This window comes from Lacerta agilis, chromosome 10 (assembly GCF_009819535.1).
Source record: "Lacerta agilis isolate rLacAgi1 chromosome 10, rLacAgi1.pri, whole genome shotgun sequence".
Classification (NCBI taxonomy): Eukaryota; Metazoa; Chordata; class Lepidosauria; order Squamata; family Lacertidae; genus Lacerta; species Lacerta agilis.
Genome location: NC_046321.1, coordinates 61739577 through 61761789, shown reverse-complemented (window position 1 = coordinate 61761789; position 22213 = coordinate 61739577). Strand labels below are relative to the sequence as shown.

Sequence of the window (22213 nt, the reverse complement as noted above, 5' to 3'; positions counted from 1 at the left end):
AACCTAACTCGTGGAATAAGAGACCAGGATGAAAGTTTTTTTAAAAAAAAGAAGATTGGAAAAGATTTGGGGGATACTTGTACAATTATTGTAAACAAACGAAAGACATTAGCAGGGTTAGAGTAAATTCAGCAGCATAAAGAAAACTGATATGAAATGGAAAAAAAGAAATAATAGGGTTTAATTAGAATATGCAGCAGAAAAGGGTAACTAAAATGAACCATGGAAGGGGGGGAGGAAGTTGATGCCAAATGTATGGTTGATATTTTGGTAAATGTGCAAACTTTGTAAAACCAAAAAAAAAAAAATGCTAAATAAAATAAAATAAAAAACAGTTCAACATTAGTGTAAATGTTTTCTACGTTCTCAAAGCAGCAATCTTTTTACGCAGGATTCGCAATTCTGTCCATTGGGCATTCTGTAGTTAATGGTTCCTAAAATACAAGGCGTGTGTGTGTGTGTGGCAAGCAGCAATTTCCGGAATGTGAAGATTTTATGAGTGTCGTACTTGTGACCGGAATAAAGATTCTCTTCCTTCTTTGCAGTGAGATAGAACTGAAAACTTTTGATTTAAAACAATGGCTTTATAACCCAGAATAGAACTTTAGCTTAAGTTGCACTGCATTATATTCAGAGCTGACATTCCCTTCCTCTTTCGATTGCAGAATTTGTTTGGCAAAATGTCAGACATACTGGAAAAAATCAAAAAGTGAGTTTTGAATTTATTTATTTTCAGCATATTTGAACGGGGAGAGAGAACAAAGTGCCGCGTTGTCTAACTTGTTTCTCTGTTCCTTTTCCCTTTCACAGCTTGTTTATGTGGGTGCAGCCAGAAGTTACGCAAAAGCTGTACATTGCTCTGTGGGCGGCGTTTATAGCATCCTGCTGTATTCCGTACAGGATCATCGGCCTTTCAATGGGTAACCCTTTTAGGATTTCTTGCTGCTCCCTGTGGTCTTAGAAGCTCACATCTAGCTTGACCAGGAACCATGTTTCCATTATGAGCCATTAATTGGGCATGCTTCAAAAAATACTTGCATGGTGCCAGACTTGCTTGGAGATGGGTGTAAGGTTAAAAGGGCAAAGGGCCCCTGGACGGTTATGTCCAGTCAAAGGCGACTATGGGGTTGTGGCACTCATCTTACTTTCAGGCCAAGGGAGCCAGCGTTTGTTCCGGGTCATGTGGCCAGCATGACTAAACCGCTTCTGGCACAACAGGACACTGACGGAAACCAGAGTGCACAGAAACGCTGTTTACTTTCCCGCTGCAACAGTACCTATTTATCTACTTGCACTGGTATGCTTTCGAACTGCTAGGTTGGCAGGAGCTGGGACAGAGCAACGGGAGCTCGCCCCGTCGCGGGGATTCAAACTGCCGACCTTCAGATCGGCAAGCCCAAGAAGCTCAGTGGTTTAGACCACAGCACCACCCGCATCTCAAAGATGGATGTAAACCCTTCTGAGAATAATTTCTTTTAAATGCCTCTAGAACCATCCTCTCAATATGGCTTACAAATAAAATTAAACCACAAGCATACAATCATTAAGCCGGCCATATAAACAACCGTAAAGGTAAAGGGACCCCTAACTGTTAGGTCTAGTCGTCTCCGACTCTGGGGTTGCGGTCCTCATCTCGCGTTAATGGCCGAGGGAACCAGCGTACAGCTTCCGGGTCATGTGGCCAGCATGACTAAGCCGCTTCTGGCGAACCAGAGCAGCGCACGGAAACGCCGTTTACCTTCCCGCTGGAGCGGTACCTATTTATCTACTTGCACTTTGACGTGCTTTCGAACTGCTAGGTTGGCAGGAGCTGAAGCGATAGGGCCTGTTAGAAGGCAGCTGGTGATTTCATTTTATGTTTTGGGTTTTTTTTTTGCCTACCCAAGGTGGGTTATAACATTGTAAGGAATACAATTTAAAACCACCCACCCCAAACAGGCCTGCATTAATTCACTCTTTCCAGATAGGTCATGGAAACTTTATTTTTCAGCTGTAAGGGGCCGAGATAAAGAGGTCCATAGTTGCACCTCTGCTGCTGCTTTGCTATAAAGCAACTTTAACTTCTGCTTTTGCAGTTGTGTGGCCACTTGAATTTCTAGGTTCACATTCCTTGCAGATCCTATAGTTTCTGGCCTTTTGTTCAAGGGTCGCAGTATCTTCGTTTTGGTTGTACGGTGACTATATCGGTATCGCAATTCCAGTTAAGCTGATATTTCACTGATTCTTTCTTTCTTTCTTTCTTTCTTTCTTTCTTTCTTTCTTTCTTTCTTTCTTTCTTTCTTTCGTCTTTCCAATTACATAGGACTTTATGCAGGAATCAAATTTTTCCTTATCGACTTTGTCTTCAAGCGGTGCCCGAGGCTACGAGCAAAGTACGATACCCCTTATATCATATGGTTAAACTTGCCCACAGATCCCCAGCTCAAAGAGAGAGCTAATGCTACAGTATCAAGACGGGTAAATAAAGTTTGATGTTATGTTTTGTTTTGTTTTGTTTTGTTTTCCTGTTACCGAACGATATCCATTTGACTTCAGTGACTAGAGCACATAGAGGGGCTGGCTGGCTTTTAAGGCTGTGGACCCCAATATCCACATACCGGTTGGATTTGATAGTTGACAACTCTCCCACTTAAAAAAACAGAAGGCCCCGTGAATGTAGATATTGGGTGCTCCAAAACTAATGGGTGATGTTCTAAACCCCAAGGGTCATCTAGACCAACCCCCTGCAATGCAGTCACAGCATAGGATAGTAGTCGCGATCCCAGTCTCAGTCGTGACAATATAACACAGCAAATATAATCCCCATCAAGTCTTTAGCGGTTGTACACATCCTCAGTAATTCTGATACTGCCCAAGCCATTGCCATACCAACGGTTAATGGCAGATGATGATGATGATGATGATGATGTTTATTATTAAACAAGTAGACATGTCAGAATTCCAATGGGAAACCCAGCCAGATAGGTGGGGTATTATTAATTAATTAATTAATTAATTATTATTCTATTACCATGGTAAAGGAACAGGGGCAGGTCAACTGTTTTCGACCTTTGCCCTAAGTCTATAGCCCCGTTTCTAGCAGTGTGTATTCCTTTATTGAGATTTACAGCTTGCCCTTCATTCAAAGATGCCAGGGAGGGTTAAGTACAATTGCGAAACGCAGATTAAGACAATTACAGTCGTACCTTTGCTTACATATCCCGCTGTATACGTAAACTTCGGTTTGTGAACGTGGCAAACCCAGAAGTGTATACTTCCGGGTTTCGCCGCAAGCACATGCGCAGAAGGGCGCCTCCAGTTACGAAGTTTTCGGGATGTGGCTGGGCCTCTGGAACGGATCTTGTTCATAACCAGAGGTACCACTGTACATGATTTAAAACGCCGCATGACCCCAAATTAAAAGTATAATGCTTTGACTGCTTGAACTTTGAAGTCTCCTCTTATCAGACTCAGTTGAATCAAGGGATGATTCAAGACATTCGGGTAAAAAATAAGAGATACAGCAGCAGCCCTGTCAGAATTATACCAATCAGATTAAAGATTGTCTTATTTTGAAAACATAGCAGCTGTGGAGAACCCCAGAGAGCGGTCGTTTCCCATCCAAGTGCTAAGATCTGAGATAAAGGCTCTCTTGCCCCTGATCTTAGCGCTGTGGTGCTTAGCACTGAGATTTGAGATAAACCTCTGCCTGCTGTCACTTGCGGTCTAAGAGCAGGCAGGCGCTTATCTCCAATCTTATTGCGAAAAGCGCCACAGCGCTAAGACTGCAGAAGAGAAAAATGCGGTCTGCTCTTTTGCAGTAAAAGGCAATAAGGTTCTTCATTTGCATCTCAGCTTGAACTCAAAAGAATAATATTCCTTTGTAGCTGTGATTTTATCAACAACAACAACAACAACAACAACAACAACAAATGATTTATATCCCGTCCATCTGGCTGGGTTTCCCCAGCCACTCTGGGCGGCTCGCAACAGAATTAAAAGCACAAGAAAGCATCAAACATTAAAAATTTCCGTAAACAGGGCTGCCTTCAGGTGTCTTCTAAAAGTCAGATAGTTGTTTATTTCCTTGATATCTGATGAGAGGGCGTTCCACAGGGCGGGCGCCACCACCGAGAAGGCCCTCTGCCTGGATCCCTGTAACTTCGCTTCTCTCAGTGAGGAAGCCTCCAGAAGGCCCTCGGCCCTTGACCTCAGTGTCCAGGCTGGACGATGGGGGTGGAGACGCTCCTTCAGGTATACTGAGCCGAGGCCGTTTAGGGCTTTAAAGGTCAGCACCAACACTTTGAATTGTGCTTGGAAACGTACTGAGAGCCAATGTAGGTTTTTCAGGACTGGTGTTATGTGGTCTCGGCGGCCGCTCCCAGTCACCAATCTAGCTGCTGCATTCTGGATTAGTTGCTTTTTCCGAGTCACCTTCAAAGGTAGCCCCACGTAGAGCGCATTGCAGTAGTTCAAGCGGGAGATAACCAGAGCATGCATCACTCTGGTGAGACAGCCTGCGGGCAGGTAGGGTCGCAGCCTGAGTACCAGATGGAGCAGGTAGACAGCTGCCCTGTCTTGGAATCGCCTGATGTCACATGTTAAAACCTCCCATGGAATCTGGCTGGATCCAGTTCTCCATCCCTACCCTAAAGAATTCAGCATTTTCTTGCATCTGGAGTGTCCAGCACTTCATTCGGAGTCTTCTCCCTGAATTTCTCAAAGCTGCAAGCGTTCTACATTCCAGCGACACTTTTGATCTGACAAAGCCTTGAATTGCTTTTCCCCACCCATAATTTTATGTGGTACAGTCATGAGGGGCCTGTATTGCACTCTTTTTCTGAACGTTCAGCTTTTCTTCAGTTGAGCTGCTCTGCCCATATGCATCTATTCTTTTGTTTGGTCTTTCAGAGGAATCTATGGAGAACTCATTATCTACATTACACCGAATTAACCTTCTGCCGCACTTTCTCAGCTAATACCAAATTATAAACAAAATGAAGTGCAAAGTTACACCCACTGTTAAACGGATTAAGAGCCAGAAATGGGAAATCTAGTTAAGGGCTGATTTAATTTTAATGGATTGAAAAGATGTGCTCTAACCACTGATACGTTGGAGTGATGTTTTCCCCCTTTTTTCTTTCAAGATTGCAATCATTGTGTGTAGTCCTTTGGAATGTACAACCTTGCAACTTCACTCAGTTCATGTTTTTTTATTCTGTATATTATACCGTTAAATAGATTTCGCTTTTTTCTTTTGTCACTGTCACATTTGTGTTTGTTTGTTTTTTCCTTTCCTGCTAGCTGTCAGGGCATGAAAAGGTACGGATCTTAGCGTGCAACACTTTCTTTCTTTCAATTGGATCATTTGTGTTCATAATGAGCTGGTGCCTTTTGTTTGTTTGTGTGTGTGTGTGTGTGTGTGTGTGTGTGCCTGTGTAAGCTTGTGTATTTAGTTAACAGTTACTTTGTATGTGTGTGTGTGTGTTGCATATATTAAATGGCTTGGTTTTAATTTGAAGTTTCTTGGAAATGCATAGTAAGTGTGGCTCCTGCTAGCTGAATGATCTTGAATTAATTGTGTGCAATAATATTTCCAGATCTAGTTTAAGGACTTAATTTGATGTGCTTGTTAAGTGCCGTCTAGTGAAAGGACCCTGTTCTGATATTCAGAGTCAGACAATTAGAATTATAGAAAATTCTTTCCAGTAGCACCTTAGAGACCAACTGAGTTTGTTCTTGGTATGAGCTTTCGTGTGCATGCACACTTCTTCAGATACACTGAAACCGAAGTCACCAGATCCTTAAATCAACTTCTGTTTCAGTGTATCTGAAGAAGTGTGCATGCACACGAAAGCTCATACCAAGAACAAACTCAGTTGGTCTCTAAGGTGCTACTGGAAAGAATTTTCTATTTTGTTTCGACTATGGCAGACCAACACGGCTACCCACCTGTAATTAGAATTATGTGAGGGAAACTGGGGACAGATATGCTATCTCTAGCTATGGCAGTGGAGGCCCAACCCTCCAGCTGTTTTGGGACTACAATTCCCATCATCCCTGACCACTGGTGCTGTTAGCTAGGGATGATGGGAGCTGTAGTCCAAAAACAGCTGGAGGGCCAAGTTTGGCCACCACTGAGCTATGGGGAGCTGGAAGTGACACTCTTCAGTGCAGAGCCTGTCCTACACCCGAAGGCTCTATTATTATTATTATTATTATTATTATTATTATTATTATTATTATTATTATTATTTTCTATGCCACCTTTCGTACAAGGATCACAGGGCGGCTTACAATATCAAAACACAAAAATACATAGAATCGTAGAGTTGGAAGGGACCCCAAGCATCATCTAGCTCAACCCCCTGCAATGCAGGAATCTCAGCCAAAGCATCCATGGCAGGTGGCCATCCAACCTCTGCTTAAAAACCTCCAAGGAAGGAGAGTTCCGCAACCTCCTGAGGGAGACCGTTCCACTGACGATCAGCTCTTACTGTCAGAAAGTTCTTCCTGGAGTTTACCCGGAATCTCCTTTCTAGCAACTTGAAGGCATTGGGTTGACTCCTACCCTCCGGAGCAGGAGAAGACAAGCTCAAGACGGCCCTTGAGATATTTGAAGATGGCTCTCATATCTCTTCTCAGACTCTTCCTTTCCTGGCCAAACATACCCAGCTCCTTCAGCCGTTCCGTACAAGGCTTCTTTTCCAGGCCCTAGATCAGGGTTTCCCAAATGTTTTCGAACTACAACACCCATCCTCCCTGACCACTGGTCCTGCTACCTAGGGAAGATGGGACTTGTAGTCCAACAGTAGCTGGAGACCCAAGTTTGAGAAACCCTGTCCTAGATCACCTTGGTTGCCCTTCTCTGCACACATAGCATAGGTAAAGGTAAAGGGACCCCTGACCATTAGGTCCAGTCGCGGACGACTCTGGGGTTGTGGCGCTCATCTCGCTTTAGTGGCCGAGGGAGCCGGCGTGCAGCTTCCGGGTCATGTGGCCAGCATGACTAAGCTGCTTCTGGAGAACCAGAGCAGCGCACGAAAATGCCGTTTACCTTACCGCCGGAGCGGTACCTATTTATCTACTTGCACTTTGACGTGCTTTCGAACTGCTAGGTTGGCAGGAGCTGGGACCGAGCAACGGGAGCTCACCCCGTCACGGGGATTCGAACCGCCGACCTTCTGATCGGCAAGCCCTAGGCTCTGTGGTTTAAGCCGCAGCGCCACCCGCGTCCATTTCAAACGTTTTGGAAATCTGGAATGAATTATGTTTGAAAACGGAGGTACCACTGCGCGCAGTTTACATGTCTGCAGTAAGAAGTGGTACAGTCCAGTGTTGTTGCACCACCTCATAATTCTGAATGGATAGATTAGATCTAATTCTGGCTCATGTGGAAATTCCACCCCTGACCATTTACAACACTGGTCTACGTGGGCAAGACATGCAGTTGTGTTGGGTATCAAGCCTTGCCCCCCCTCCCCCCGGCCATAAATGCACGCTCCGAAGAATAAAGGCAGGGTTTCGTTGTTGTTCTAAGGATTGCATAAAATCGCAGAGCCGCCCCGTGCGCTTTATGCATTTGCCGTGCATTAATAGTAATCTGATTTTATTTCCTTGCAGCTTCAAACGGCAACGTCGCGAAGTTGTGTGGGCTCAAGCGCCCCAACGGGAGTAAGCAGAGACGAAGACAGCAGCCGTTTTCACACCACCAAGAGAGGCAACTTCTATGAAGTATTTAATTTGTCGGAAAACGAGCGTCCTTTGTCAGGTAGCGGCGCATACGTGATACACGGGCGTTGGCCGTAAATAGAAGCACATTTTTTTTTTAAAAAAAAAAGAATTGCGCACAGTGCGGCGGTACTGAGAAAATGAACTGCCCTGTAATGTTATCTGCTGTTAGGTCCTGTGAGCAAGCAGCCAAGTTAATTTTTTATCTGACATCCCATAAGATTCTTTGAGCGAACCTGATGCCTGCCGCTTGGTTTGCCTTTTGTGGTAGCGCGAATTTGAGAGGGCAGGAAAGGTTCATAATCCTGCGAGAGAAGTAACTTAACCCAGTGCTTGAAACAAATACTTCAGGGTTTAGAAAAAAGTTTTGGTACGCATTCTGGAATTCTGGTGTGTGGCTTGGTTGCTTTTAAAGAAAGATTTGTCACCATAATGAAACAAATCATGTCTGTGTCCGTTTTCTTTTTCTCTTTTTGGAAAATGTCTTTTTTTCCTGGGAGGGTCACCTGTCACTGTGAAGGATCGGCCCCTTGATTTCTTGCATGTGTTTGTTTTCTTTTGACAGTGTGTGAGAACGGCTGGCGCTGCTGTTTAATTAACAGAGACAGGAAGATGCCCACAGACTACATTAGAAATGGAGTGCTTTACGTCACAGAAAAGTAAGTCATTTGTAACGGCGCCATTTGTAACGGAGTTTCCAGCCTGGGGGAAAATTAACTAACTGGGAGCACCAGCACTTTAGTAAATTTCAAAGGGGAAAACACAGTGCAACTCCTTTTGCAAGTGCCATTAAACCAAAGGAGAAGGTTAAAGGTATTTCTCAAGTGTCACCGTAAATAAATGTAAGAAAAATATACAGGGCATGCAAACTAGCCCTCAGTGGATTCCCCCCCCCCCCAAGAACTTGTTGCAACAGGATTCATTCACCGTTCACATGAGGTAGAACCAGCTCATTAAATAGTAGGCGTCTCCTCGAGAAATAATAAGAGAATTGGATTTAATGGGCCGGAAAAGAGTCACCCAAGTGCAGCTGTAATATCCTGGGCGAAGTGATGTTCTTTCTCAAAAGGTAAACAGCGTTTCTGTGCGCTCTGGCTTCATGGTGTTCTGCTGCGCCAGAAACGGGCTAAATTTTTATTTATTTATTTGGTTTTTCAAATTAAAGTTTTACAATCAGATATCCAACCTACATAATAAAAACAAGATTCCAAAGAATCTCCTGGACTTCCATCCTCCCCTTCGTGGGTCCTATTGTTAATCATTTCCTCCTGCATCTTTTATAATAATCCAAATCTTTTATACCTCCATTATATCCAAAATTCACCATGAAACTGCAAGTGTTATTCCAGTCCTACTAACGATTTTAACTGTTTACAATGGTTTTTAAGATAAATTATAAAATTCCCCCATTCCTTATTAAAATTTTGGTCTTCCTGATTTCTGATTCTTCCGGTCATTTTTGCCATTTGAGAATATTCCATCGACTTAATCTGCCATTCTTCTCTGGTCGGAACTTTATCTTCTTTCCATCTCTGGGCTAATAACATTCACACAGCCATGGTCGACCGCGCCAGAAGCGGTTTAGTAATGCTGGCCACATGACCTGGAAAGCTGTCTGTGGACCAATGCCAGCTCTCTTGCCCTGAAGGCGAGATGAGCGTCGCAACCCCATAGTCGCCTTTCACTGGACTTCACTGTCCAAGGGTAATTTACCTTTTTGGTGGGACGCGGGTGGCGCTGTGCTCTAAACCACTGAGCCTATTGGGCTTGCCGATCGGAAGGTCGACGGTTCGAATCCCAGCGATGAGGTGAGGTCCCGTTGCTCTGTCCCAGCTCCTGCCAACCTTGCAGTTCAAAAGCACGCCAGTACAAGTAGATAAATAGGTTCCATCGCGGTGGGAAGGTAAACAGCGTTTCTGTGCGCTGTGGCTTCTGTCACGGTCCTCTTTGCGCTAGAAGCGGTTTAGTCATGCTGGCCACATGACCTGGAAAGCTGTCTGTGGACAAACGCCGGCTCCCTCGGCCTGAAAGCGGAGATGAGCGCTGCACCCCATAGTTCCCTTTGACTGGACTTAACCATCCAGGGGTCCTTTACCTTTTCATTACCTTTCTCAAAAGTAGACAAGTCAAAGTGAAATGACCTGTAGTGGCTGGATTTCTGCAGTCTGAGGAGCATTGCTTCGGATTTCAAACTCAGTGAACCCCAATGTGTTTCTAGAAGAAGTTTTCTTGCCGCCTTTCCGCACACATGTTAGGCAGATCTCGGAGTTCTGCAGTTTCATATACTTCAGAATCAAAAGATGGAGCCAAATGAACTTTTAAGAAAAAATTATTGGCGGGAAAGGGGGCATTCTGGGAAGCTGAAATAATTTCTCCAGAAGCCTTTCTTTGTTAACACCTGTGTGCTGGTGTTAGGCTACAGGACCATGTCACTCAAGACAGGCAAAGCTCTCCAGGAAGTGTTGCCGCCATTCTGAAGTATTATTAAAGTGGCATATTATGTGTCTGGCTAGATCCCAAGGGCTCTGTGCAAATTGCACACGTAGAAGAGGTGGGAATCTTAAACCTTTCTCCTCCCCTGGGATTTTTTCCTCTGCTGGCTGATGCCAGGGCAGGTGGGTTGTGCTCCTGGCTGCCCTTCTGGAGGGATGTATATGATCGATTAATGTACAGGTGAAACTCGAAAAATTAGAATATCGTGGAAAAGTCCATTTATGTAAGCAATTGTTTTCATTAGCTACTGGAGTTTAATATATGAGATAGACTCATGACATGCAAAGCGAGATATGTCAAGCCTTTGTTTGTTATAATTGTGATGATTATGGCGTGCAGCTGATGAAAACCCCAAAGCTGAAATTGTTAATTTGGGGTTCTCATCAGCTGTACGCCAGAATCATCACAATTATAACGAATAAAGGCTTGACGTATCTCGCTTTGCATGTCATGAGTCTATCTCATATATTAGTTTCACCTTTTAAGTTGAATTACTGAAAGAAATGAACCTTTCCGCGATATTCTAATTTTTCGAGTTTCACCTGTACACACCACAGAGCCCCAATATTATCACCCCATAAACTTGTTGAAACCTCCTCAGCTGCTCCTTCCAAGGAAACAGTTTTGTTTGCTCTTGGTGGAGTCACCCCTTAGCCAGAACTTCTTTGCAGTGTCACTCTTGCTAGGAAAAAGTGCATTTCAGAGCAAAAAAAGCAGTGCCCAAACTGTAGACAGTTAAGCCTTAATTTGTGCCGGGTAGTCATTTGCCTTCACGAGGGTGGGAATATCCCCTTATTGCAAAAGGGGGTGTTCTTTTGCAGGCGATACACCCTACCTCATCTTCAATATTCCAGAAAACAGACAGAGCTTCAAGTTTTGGGTGATACCAAACATTGTCACACTCAGGGAGGGCAGGCCGATTGATTTCTGTGGGTATGTCAATCCTTTAAAAAAAAAAATAGACTAAAAGCGCCTAGTGGTGAGAAAGAGGATATTCCTGAGACTTGAATCTTTCCTGATGAATGGAAGAGATATATCTGTGTGGAATTCCTTATGGAAGGTTATTTAAGATGTGCTGCTTCTAGCATTGTGTATGCACATGTTTTTGTTGTAATGTCAGTGTATGACAGTCCCTAAAACTGTATAGAGCTTAGTTGTTCGATTTGGTGTAACTGCTCTTTCATTTTTCCATTTGTCTGGCAGTTTAATTATTCCACATTGATTTGCGAAGCTGTTTGTATTTAAATTAAAAATCGAAGTTAGTTGGCAAGGCTTTTTGGTCCTCAAACCATCTATATAATATGTAACGTTTTCCTTTCCTTTTGTCCAGTTATTTGTGCTTTGAAAGTTCCAAATCTGGTTCATCTAAAAGAAATAAAGTTATAAAACTGACAGATATTACAGATATTCAGAAGGTAGGTCCACGATGTCTGTTCAACATGCTGTTTTTAAATAATAAGAATGAAGTTTGTATTCTTGCGTCAAAACATTTGAACATCACATTGGCACCTAGATCCATTCTCCGTACAGAGGTGGAAGCCACTTCTGGTCATTGCGTTGTGTTGTGTTTCTTTGTCATGATCTGTGGAACCTTCAGATCATGTGAATCTCCTCTGAAATACTTGTCTGACCTTACTTACCACCGCTGCCTGATTTCTGTTCTCATCGTGAAGCAAAGTTCTTAACCCGAGGTACTATTTCTGGGTTAGCGGAGTCTGTAACCTGAAGCGTCTGTAACCCGAGGTACCACTGTACTGCCTTTCACAGATTATTTCTGGGCAATTGCAAATCCTACCCTAGGAGCCAACTACTAGGCCCACCCCCCTAAAATATTTGAGGGGGGGCAGAGCTCCCCCAAAGTTTACGGGCATCACCATTCAAACGATGAGCGTGTGACTCGTCTTGTGATCGGTTCTGCAATGTTTTATTCAAGTTGGCACCCCTGGACCCAAGTACGCGGGTGGCGCTGTGGTCTAAACGACTGAGCCTCTTGGCCTTGCCAATCAGAAGGCTGGCTGTTCGAATCCCTGCGACGGGGTGAGCTCCCGTTGCTCTGTCCCAGCTCCTGCCAACCTTGCAGTTCGAAAGCATGCCAGTGCAAGTAGATAAATAGGTACCGCTTCAGTGGGAAGGTAAACGGCGTTTCCGTGTGCTCTGCCTTCCATCACGGTGTTATGTTGCGCCAGAAGCGGTTTAGTCATGCTGGCCACATGACCTGGAAAGCTGTCTGTAGACAAACGCCGGCTCCCTCGGCCTGAAAGCGAGATGAGCGCTGCAACCCCAAAGTCCCTTTTGACTGGACTTAACCACCCAGGGGTCCTTTACCTTTTAGTACAACAATGGGGAACTTTGGGGCTGAGAGCCAAATGCAGCTGTCTAGGCCTCTCTGTTTGGCTCTGGCGACTCTTCCCTAGGCCACTTGAGCCTCACCTGCTTTGGACTCTCCTTGAGAGTTTTGGCCTAGCTGCACTGTGCCCCTGAACTCTTAAATGTGCTTCTTGTTTGTCTGTATGGAGGGATGTGTGACTGTGAAGAAACTACCATACAAAATGATAACTTTCATATGCGTAGCTCCACCTACTGCTCTGGTAACTTCAAGGTTAGATTTCTGCAACGTGTCATACATAGGGCTGCCTTTGAAGACGGTTTGGAAACTTCAGCTGGTGCAGAATTCTGCGGCCAGGTTGCTCACTGGAGCAAGACGGTTTGAGCATATTACACCAATCCTGTTCCAACTGCACTGGCTACCAATTAGCTTCGGGGCCCAATGCAAAGTGCTGGTTCTGACCTATAAAGCCTTAAACGGCTCAGCACCGCAATACCTCAAGGACCGCCTCTTTCCGTATGAACCTACCCGGACCCTGATATAATCTTCTGAGGCCCTTCTTCATGTGCCTCCTCCTAGAGAGGTTTGGAGGGTGGCAACACAAGAACAGGGCCTGCTCTGCATTGGCTCCCCATCTGTGGAATGCTCACCTGGCGTCTTCATTATACACCTTTAGGTGCCAGGCAAAAACGTTCCTTTTTAACCAGGCCTTTTGTTGACCTGATTGACATCCTATACCATTTTAAAATGTGGCTCTTTTTGGGGGTGGGGGTTACTGGGTTATTGCTTTTGGTTTGATTTTATATGTTGTGGTCTTGCTATGAAGCTTCCTGAGACCTCCGGGTATAGGGCAGTATATTAATGATGATGATGATGATGATGATGATGATGATGATGATGATAATTGCACCCACCATTGGCATAAGGCAGCTGAGAGGCTGTCCAAGAGTGACAGTGGCCCTCAAGCCTGCAGAAGGGTTGCTCACCCCGTCCTACTATTATGATTTTGTTGTTTTAATGCCCTCCCTTTTGTGCTATGGACCTGAGAGGTCTCCAGCCCTGGCCAGATCAGAGCCTTTCCCACGTTGCCTTCACTGGTTAAGTATTTAAATATTGCCTTTTTCTTTGTTCTTTTCAGTACAAAGTGCTTTCCGTCCTTCCCGGATCCGGAATGGGGATTGCGGTATCAACGCCATCTACGCAAAAAGTGAGCAAGCAAATAAAAGGATCTTAACGTGTATTGCACCACCAGTTCTGCCGGCTGAAATATTAATGGTCTGGTGACCTTGTCTGTTCTGCATCAGATGCAGAAAAGGCCTTTGATAATATCTCTTGGGAATTTATGATAAAGAATAAAAGGATCTTAACGTGTATTGCACCACCAGTTCTGCTGGCTGAAATATTAATGCTCTGGTGACCTTGTCTGTTTTGGGAGCACTTAACTTGAGCCACACAGATTACTTTACTAAACTTTTTTTTTTTTTAATTAAAGTTGTTGCAAGCATCTGTGCTGTAATTTGCAACGAAAAAGAATTTAGTCAATATCTTCAGGGAAAGCGAAAACGTTTCGGGTCCTTTTTTTAGCATGCATATACATGGGCCGCCTAACAGAAATCCACCACAGGGAGTGTTTTAGAGCAGAAAGGAATAGCGAGTCACATTCTTGTGTCAGTAGTAATGGAAAGAGTATGATGATTTGGGGAAGTCAATGATGAGAAACTTATTTAGTGAAGGTGTTTGGTAAGAATGACTTGAACTGCTTCATGCACCCATGTAACCTGAGAATAAGTCCCATCGAACTTAGTGGGACTTCTTCTTTCCCCCCCATTATATTTTATTAAATTTGCAAAAAAACAACAACAATAACACACAAATACACTCCAGTGCATACTATTTTTTCTTTTATTTTGTTGACTCCCCACCCTGATTTTTATGGTAGTTTTTTATCCCCCCCCCTTGCTGCACTCTATTATTTCTCTCTTATAGCATAATAACAGTACAGTCGTACCTTGGAAGTCGTACCTTGAAAACTTAGTTCCCGAACGTTTTGGCTCCTGAACATCACAAACCCGGAAGTGACTGTTCCGGTTTGCGAGCTATTTTTGGCAGTCGAACTTCCGACGGGGCTTCTGCGGCTTCCAATTGGCTGCAGGAGCTTCCTGCAGCCAATTAGAAGCCGTGCTTTGGTTTCCGAACATTTTGGAAGTCAAACGGACTTTCGGAACGGATTCTGTTCGACTTCCAAGGTACGACCGTACCATAATCTCTAATTCCCTCTGTTTCTCATAGTTCAGATCCTGCTCACAAATCCATAGTACTATAGTATTTCTTTAAATAAATGGGAAAAGAGTTCCATTATTCAGCACTTTCCCATAGAAAGTAATGCAAAATGGATTAATCCGTTCCAGGCTTTAAAAAACAACCACTTAAACAGCAATTCAACATGAATTTTAATATCTAACGAGACCATTGATCCATAAAATGAAAGCAATAATCAATGTACTGTACTATAAAATAAATAAGACAGTATTGTAGATGATAAAAATGAAATTTACTATTTTTTTCTTACCTGCACTGATGATAGTCATTGTTTAGATGGAGGGCTTTTATTCATTTCTGAAGTCACACAATCAATCAATCAATCAATCAATCAGTAGCTGAACTGGGTTCCACATAGTCACAAAAACAAATTAACTGAAAAAGCCTCAAAACAAAAAACGCAAAATAGCAAAAACAAAAGCACCAAATATAAGCTCCAAATATCACCTTAGAAAACTGCAATCGGAAGGCTTGAATTACAATGGGGGGATGCAGATTAGCAGCGCAACAGGAAACAGGGGGACACAAATTAGCAGCGCAACAGGAAACACAGGGACACAAATAAGCAGCGCAACAGGAAACACGGGGACGCAAATTAGCAGCACAACAGGAAACGGGGGTGCAAAATGGAAAAAAAAATTCAAAAACCAGAACACTTTTGGTTTTGCAGCGTTCGGGTTCCAAGTTGTTCGTGAACTAAGCTGTTCAAAAACTGAGGTACCACTGTATAGGATTGCACTAGGGATCTCCGTATTTCAGTCGTTATTGTTACTGACTTCTGCTTTTCTCTTCCTCCCCCCCTTCAAGCCTTTGGTGTTTGGTGCCATGGTACACAGAGACGAAGCTTTCGAGACTATATTCAACCAGTATATCAAGATAACTTCTGCAGCATCCACCAGCGAAAGCTAGTAGATCACCGTGGGTTCTCCTGGGGAGACTTTCTATTACTTTTACTCACTCGGTAGTGAATAAAAAGGTGGAACATCCTTCATCGGTTCTGCAATAATTTTCTTTGATGCATATGTCTTACGTTACACACGAGTGTATTTTATATACGCCTTCCATGTCTTTGTTTTTTTTTTTTAAAAAAGCTTTTGTAAAAAAACAGAAAAATAAAAAACACGGCGAAAGTGCTATCATCACTATTAGCCTTGCACATCAAGCACTTTTAATGTTTATTTTACGGACATTAAAAAGCTTAGGAAGACCCTTGGCAAAGCTAGCTCGAGGGGCAGGCCATAGGAGCTGGCTTGGGCCACCCCAAAATCCCAGGGCGTGATGGTGCAATCTCTGCAACGGGTTCTGCGCACAGTCCAATTTTTGTCGATTTCAGTGGCATTTCAGTAATGCCGCGGAACCGGGTGCAGAACAGCAGCCCGACTTTGCAAAACGTATTGACAGCGTGTTTTGGGGGAGCCCTGACAAATAAACAAAATTCTGGAGAGCTTTCGATATATAAATAATATTATTCGAGCGTATGGAATACCTGCAGTTATACGTCTGAGCAAATTTTCTTGCTAAGACCCCTGTACCTTATCAAACAATTCCCATCTTTTGGAGACCGTTGTGCTGAGAAATAATAATCATAATAATGTCTCACAGTGGAAGTTGGCCTGCTTCTTCATCATCCCACCCCCCTCCTTGTGCATCCTGATAAGATAAAACAGAGGAAGCCACTGTTTTCAATAGAAAGCACCTCTTGGTAAAAACTTGTCATTTTTGTGGCGAATCTCCATCTTAAGGAACTTCATCTCCCTCGCCCCACCAATAAAAAATTGGCATTATGCTGCCTTTACGGTTTCACTGACTTTCTACTTTCTTCTTCAGAAACGTTTGTTCTAATGAGGTGGCTTTTTTAAGTTGTGGAAAATTGGTTTCCTGTAGTACAGGCTCACTCTGTGAGTGCAGGCTTGCCCATCAAATTCACACAGCAGAATGTTTGGTCTCCCCTCTCCTCAATTTAGTAGTATATTTGAGAGTGTGGGGTGGTGTTTCTCTCCCCCCCCCCCCATGCACAAACATGCCCGTTTATTTTCCGTTGCTGATGATCGTTCTTGCCTCTTGCAGGCTTCCTCTCTGCTTTTTTAATTCAATAACACTTCGTACACGGAAGGCTCTAATCGAGAAAAACTAGAAACGGACTGCCGATTCTTCAAGCGCTAACTCCGTGTTATGTGCAAATGCATATATAATGGATTACCAGTGGACCAGTTTTGTTACTTTTAAACAAGCAGCTTCAGGAGTTTGGAGGTTGTGAGCAGAGAAGTAATTTGGGGTCTTTAACCCTTTCTGCACTCGCATTTTCCATCTGATGATCATTTCCTCGGCTGCGTACCCTGTGAGCTTCCAAGTCCTTCATCGGCAAAGGGCTAAAAACGCAACTGGAACCCCAGTGGGAGGGAGAGGGTGAAGAAGTTCAGTTGGGAAAAGGATTAAGCACATAACACCTCCACTTGCTCCATCCTAAAACTTGTATTCATTTTTTTTCTTTTTAAAAAGGCAATAGGGGCTCTGGTTATTAAACAGTACACTTGTCGCAGGAAAACGAGCTTCTGTGGACTTTGGTCTTTGTTAGGGTAGGAAACTGCTTTCTCCACATTGTTTTAGAAGGAATAAATTTGCAAGGAAAATAGCAGCGGCGGGATTTTGCAAAACACACTTTTCTTCAATTGCAAAACTCCTCCTCTTCTCAAAGGGACTTAAGCAGACTTGGAAGTTGAGTTCGGTCCTGGATCCAAAATGTCAATGCAAGATTCACGTTATTCCAGTTTCACCAATAGCAGTGTTGTAAGTTTCTCGGCCCAACATGACTTCATTCTTTTAAAAAGGCAATTGGCAATTTATATTTTTTTTTTTGAGCAAGCAGGTTGCATACTCTTTAAAACCAGTTGAAGGAACATGGGCATAACAGCAGTTGGACTTTTATGTGAGGGGTTTTGTCAAGCATCAGCTCAGCAGGTAAACAAGTTGATAAAAAGATTGGTAAAATAAGCATTAAATCAGAACCGTAGAATAATGAGTTGTCTTTTCAACAGAAGCAGATCCCTTGGGTGTTCATAAAGTTCTTGTTTTTTGAAAAACAGATTATATTTTATACAGAGTGAGCTGTTTTTCTTATTTTTGTATCATTTTCAAATGTAATTTTTACCTTCACTCTGATCATGAAAGTACTGGTTCTGGTGAACCCCTCTCGCTTGTGGCCGACTGAAGTATTGTTCTGGAATGTGTTTTCTTGAAGTCCTGTCCGGATGTGATGTATTGATAATGCCACAATCGATCCCTTACATTTTCAGAATAGAACAATGAAAATAAAAAGTCCAGTATGTCGTAGTTTTCAAAATTTAGTTTCCCCTCTCTGCTGTGATACTGCTAATACAGGTTTGTTCGAAACAAGTCTGCACTTTTTTTAAAAAAAAAAGCTATGGTAGTAATGTATTTTGCAAACTGCAATGCAAAGAGGGTTCATTCCATTATCAAGTAAACGGAACTGGATATTTACAGATCAGATCTGTGATAAGGTGGGCAGACATGCATATACTTTTGCAAAATCCAACTTGGCATTACACAGAACTACTGCAAAATTAACTGCTATGTCGTGTGATAGCCCATTAGTTACAATAACCCCAAAATGACTTCGGCAGACTTGAATACCTTAACTGCTTTTTATTTCCTACGTCCTGAAATGTTGAGCATTTGCCAGGCTATTCTGTACTGATGTAACCACTCTTAGGTTTGGTCTGAATTCATCTCCTTCCATGGGATTTGCGGTATAGTCCAACTGAATTTAGGCTCAGTAGGGCGACTGAATGTGAAGTATTATTTTCCAGCAACATTTTTAAAAAACCACTCTTCATAAATTTGCTGTATCAATATGTGTTGTTCTGAATCTTTATCTGTGGCTTCTTGGTGAATAATTGTATTTAATTAGGTAACTTCTCTCTCTCTTTTTTTTGGAAGTGATCAAGTTTGAGAACCTTTCTCAAGATAAAGGCAGATGAAAGCTGATCACATTTTATCTTCCCTTTCTAAAATTGCCAGAAATGGAAGTTTTATTACACGTGTTAGTTTTGCGAGGCAAGATTTGACTTCGGACGAATTACGTAGCAACGTCGCACAAAAATCCAGCAAAAACCAATTCACGATGAATTCTGCAGACCGAGTGAGGAAGCGCTGGAGAGATAGGAACGTAAACATTTACGAACCCTTAAACAAACTTGGTAGTTTATAACGAACAATGTACATTTTTGGCAGATATTTTTTTATTTCTGCTACTAATCATTAAATAGAATGGATGTGAAATAATTTTTATGTCTGGGGTTTGAATCTATATTTTGAAGTTGTAAATATTTCATTAGCAGTGTAACTTTTGTTCAAGAGGAGACTTGTACTGTATGAGAAATTGAACTAAAAAAAAAAAAAAACACCACACAAATTGCCCTGTACATTTTTTAAAGATACTTGTTTAAAGAAAACAAAAAACAAAAAGAAGGGGAGGGGGGGATCTTGGTATAAATTATAATTTTTATTTAAATAAAATAAACCCTAAAAATGCTTTGATGCTACCAAATGTGTCTGTTTTCCTTCAGCCTACACAGACAGTTCTTTCTCTGCTTGTGATGGAGTTGGTGTTTCTCAGCCTTTTCAAGACATTGGGAAGTCAGACCGGGGGTGGGGTGGGGGGGCTTCTGGAAGTACTCAATCTTGTGGTTCCCCTGGAATACATTATCAGCCATTTTTGTCACAGATGGATGCCCTGAGGTTCTCTGAACTTGGCTTCAGGGCCTGGTCTTCAGGGCCACACCATTCAGCCATCTTGTTGAAGCTAAGCAGGATGGGGGTCTGCTTAGTGCATGGCTGGGAGATGGCCTGGAAACTCATGTATGAGTTCCATGATGGAAGAAAAGGGATATTTGTAATGAACAAACAAAATATGTTTATGCATGCATTTCTACTGTGTTTCTGTCTGTCTATCTGTCTGTCTGTTATCTGTGGGTACTAAAAAGGTAAAGGACCCCTGGACGGATTAAGTCCAGTCAAAGGTGACGATGGGGTTGCGGTGCTCATCTCACTTTCAGGCTGAGGGAGCCAGCATTTGTCCACAGACGGCTTTCTGGGTCATGTGGCCAGCATGACTAAACCGCTTCTGGCGCAACGGGACACTGATGGAAACCAGAGCACACGGAAACGCCATTTACCTCCCCCCTGCAGCAGTAAATCCGTCAGTCAGTCAGTCAAGTTTATTGCTTATACCCAAAGGCTGCTGCAATGTGTACAATGCCATTCAATAAAATATATACTAGTTTGATACAAAAACTTAAAAACATTTACATTGTCAAAACATGACCTAATCCGCACAAAGCGGTAAAGGTAAAGGGACCCCTGACCGTTGGGTCCAGACGCGGACGACTCTGGGGTTGTGGCGCTCATCTCGCTCTATAGTCCGAGGGAGCCGGCGAACAGCTTCTGGGTCATGTGGCCAGCATGACTAAGCCGCTTCTGGCGAAGCAGAGCACTTGCAAGCACTCTAGGGAGCAGAGTTAGGCCAGGGCCGGCAGCCCAGTTCACTAGCTGGACAGGTGAGGAAGGAGGCATGTGATTACTCAGCTAGGGTAAGCTGAGAGCAGGTGAGGTTCACCTGTCTCATCAAGTCCAGATGCTGCCATCAGCAGACACAGTCCCAGAAGGCAGCAGAGCTGAGGTGCTCTATGGGAAATCCAACCGGAAGCCCAATTGTATATCGAGGAGGTAGTGATTCCTGCCTCTGTTCCTTCCCCCTCCCTGCCAGCTCTTAAATTTTTGAATGTGTGAGAAACATCTCTGATGTCCTAATCAGCTGGGATGGGGTGAAGCCCCGCCCCTGGCCTTAGTCTGGGAGGTTAGTGCTGGGAACCCTCTTGGTGTTGGAAGCTGCCCAGAATGGGCGGGGTATAAATAAATTATTATTATTATTATTATTATTATTATTATTATTATTATTATTATTAGAAATTGTCATTGGAAAGGGAGGCATTGGGAAGGGAGGCATTGGGAAGAGGTGACTACCTATAAAATCAGATGGTTTGGGCAGAGTCCGTGCATGGACTGATCGGCCGCAAGACCACGCAATCTAAGGCTACATGAGAGAGTTATTTTGCCACTTCTTGAGGGCTTCCAAGTGGCAGGTTGAAGTGAATGTCCTGGTATGTACAGGTATATATTGCTTGCTGTTTAGGAATAAAAATCTCACTCGTGTTTTGCATTGCTCCTGAATCATTTTCAAAAGAACCACCTTGCACCTGGCAAGACAGGTGCTGTTTCTGCTCAACTGCCCACATTGAGGGACCTCGCCTGGGAGTCTTCCTTGAACCTCGTCCCCCATCAGAGAGGAGTGGCAAACCGATCTGATGGACTATGCCGAGATGGCAAAAGTGACTGGAAAACTCAGAAATCAAGAGGACAGTAACTTTATAAAAGAATGGGAAAGATTTATAAGCTATTTAGGAGACCACTGTAAGCAGATGGAAACCTTAGCAGGATTTTGACCCCACTTGTAGTGTGATAATTACGAGGGATAATATGGTTTGAATTGATGCTTTTGAATTATGGTGCTGGAGGAGACTCTTGAGAGTCCCATGGACTGCAAGAAGATCAAACCTATCCATTCTTAAAGAAATCAGCCCTGAGTGCTCACTAGAAGGACAGATCCTGAAGTTGAGGCTCCAGTACTTTGGCCACCTCATGAGAAGAGAAGACTCCCTGGAAAAGACCCTGATGTTGGGAAAGATGGAGGGCACAAGGAGAAGGGGACGACAGAGGATGAGATGGTTGGACAGTGTTCTCGAAGCTGCCAACATGAGTTTGGCCAAACTGCAAGAGGCAGTGAAGGATAGGCGTGCCTGGCGTGCTCTGGTCCATGGGGTCACGAAGAGTCGGACACGACTGAACGACTGAACAACAACAACAATATGGTTTGATATATATAAAAAAAATTGGGAGTATAGAAGAATGTGCAGTGATATGTTTAAAATGGGACTCCATGAAAGGGGTGGAAGGAAGTCCTGAGATTCGGAGGAATCTCTTTATATGGGTATGGTTTTAATTTGTGTGTGTGTGTATAACTTTGTAAAACCAAATAAAATGATAGATCTACCTACCTACCTACCTACCATCTATCTACTTCGAGATTGTCTCTGGACTGTATCCTGACTGCTGAACTTCTAACTTGACTTACTTGGACTGACCCCGGACTGTGTTTCCCGATCTTTGGACTTTCCTTTTGTAGACTGGCCTCTGGACTTGTAACGTTGTCTGTCTGCCAGGTAGGTCAGGGGATCAGGACATTTGTTCATCTCGTCTCCATTTCTAAGGGCAAATATCTAAATTCTT

At 43.3% G+C, this 22213-nt stretch overlaps 1 protein-coding gene across 3 annotated transcripts in view; it reads left to right on the top strand.

Annotated features, from left to right (window-relative positions):
* The window catches only part of GRAMD4 (GRAM domain containing 4), a 102434-nt gene extending 86507 nt beyond the window's left edge, over positions 1-15927 (top strand). For 2 of the 3 annotated variants that reach the window (XM_033162026.1, XM_033162024.1), the window contains exons 12-20: positions 666-709; positions 811-920; positions 2303-2457; positions 5284-5301; positions 7603-7750; positions 8276-8369; positions 11534-11618; positions 13668-13736; positions 15656-15927. In XM_033162026.1, the coding sequence (XP_033017917.1) occupies positions 666-709; positions 811-920; positions 2303-2457; positions 5284-5301; positions 7603-7750; positions 8276-8369; positions 11534-11618; positions 13668-13736; positions 15656-15757 (825 nt within the window). In that variant the 3' untranslated portion in view covers positions 15758-15927. The remainder of the gene's footprint in view (positions 1-665; positions 710-810; positions 921-2302; positions 2458-5283; positions 5302-7602; positions 7751-8275; positions 8370-11533; positions 11619-13667; positions 13737-15655) is intronic. The other variant, XM_033162025.1, reaches the window with a different exon arrangement.
* The last annotated feature ends 6286 nt before the right edge of the window (positions 15928-22213 follow it).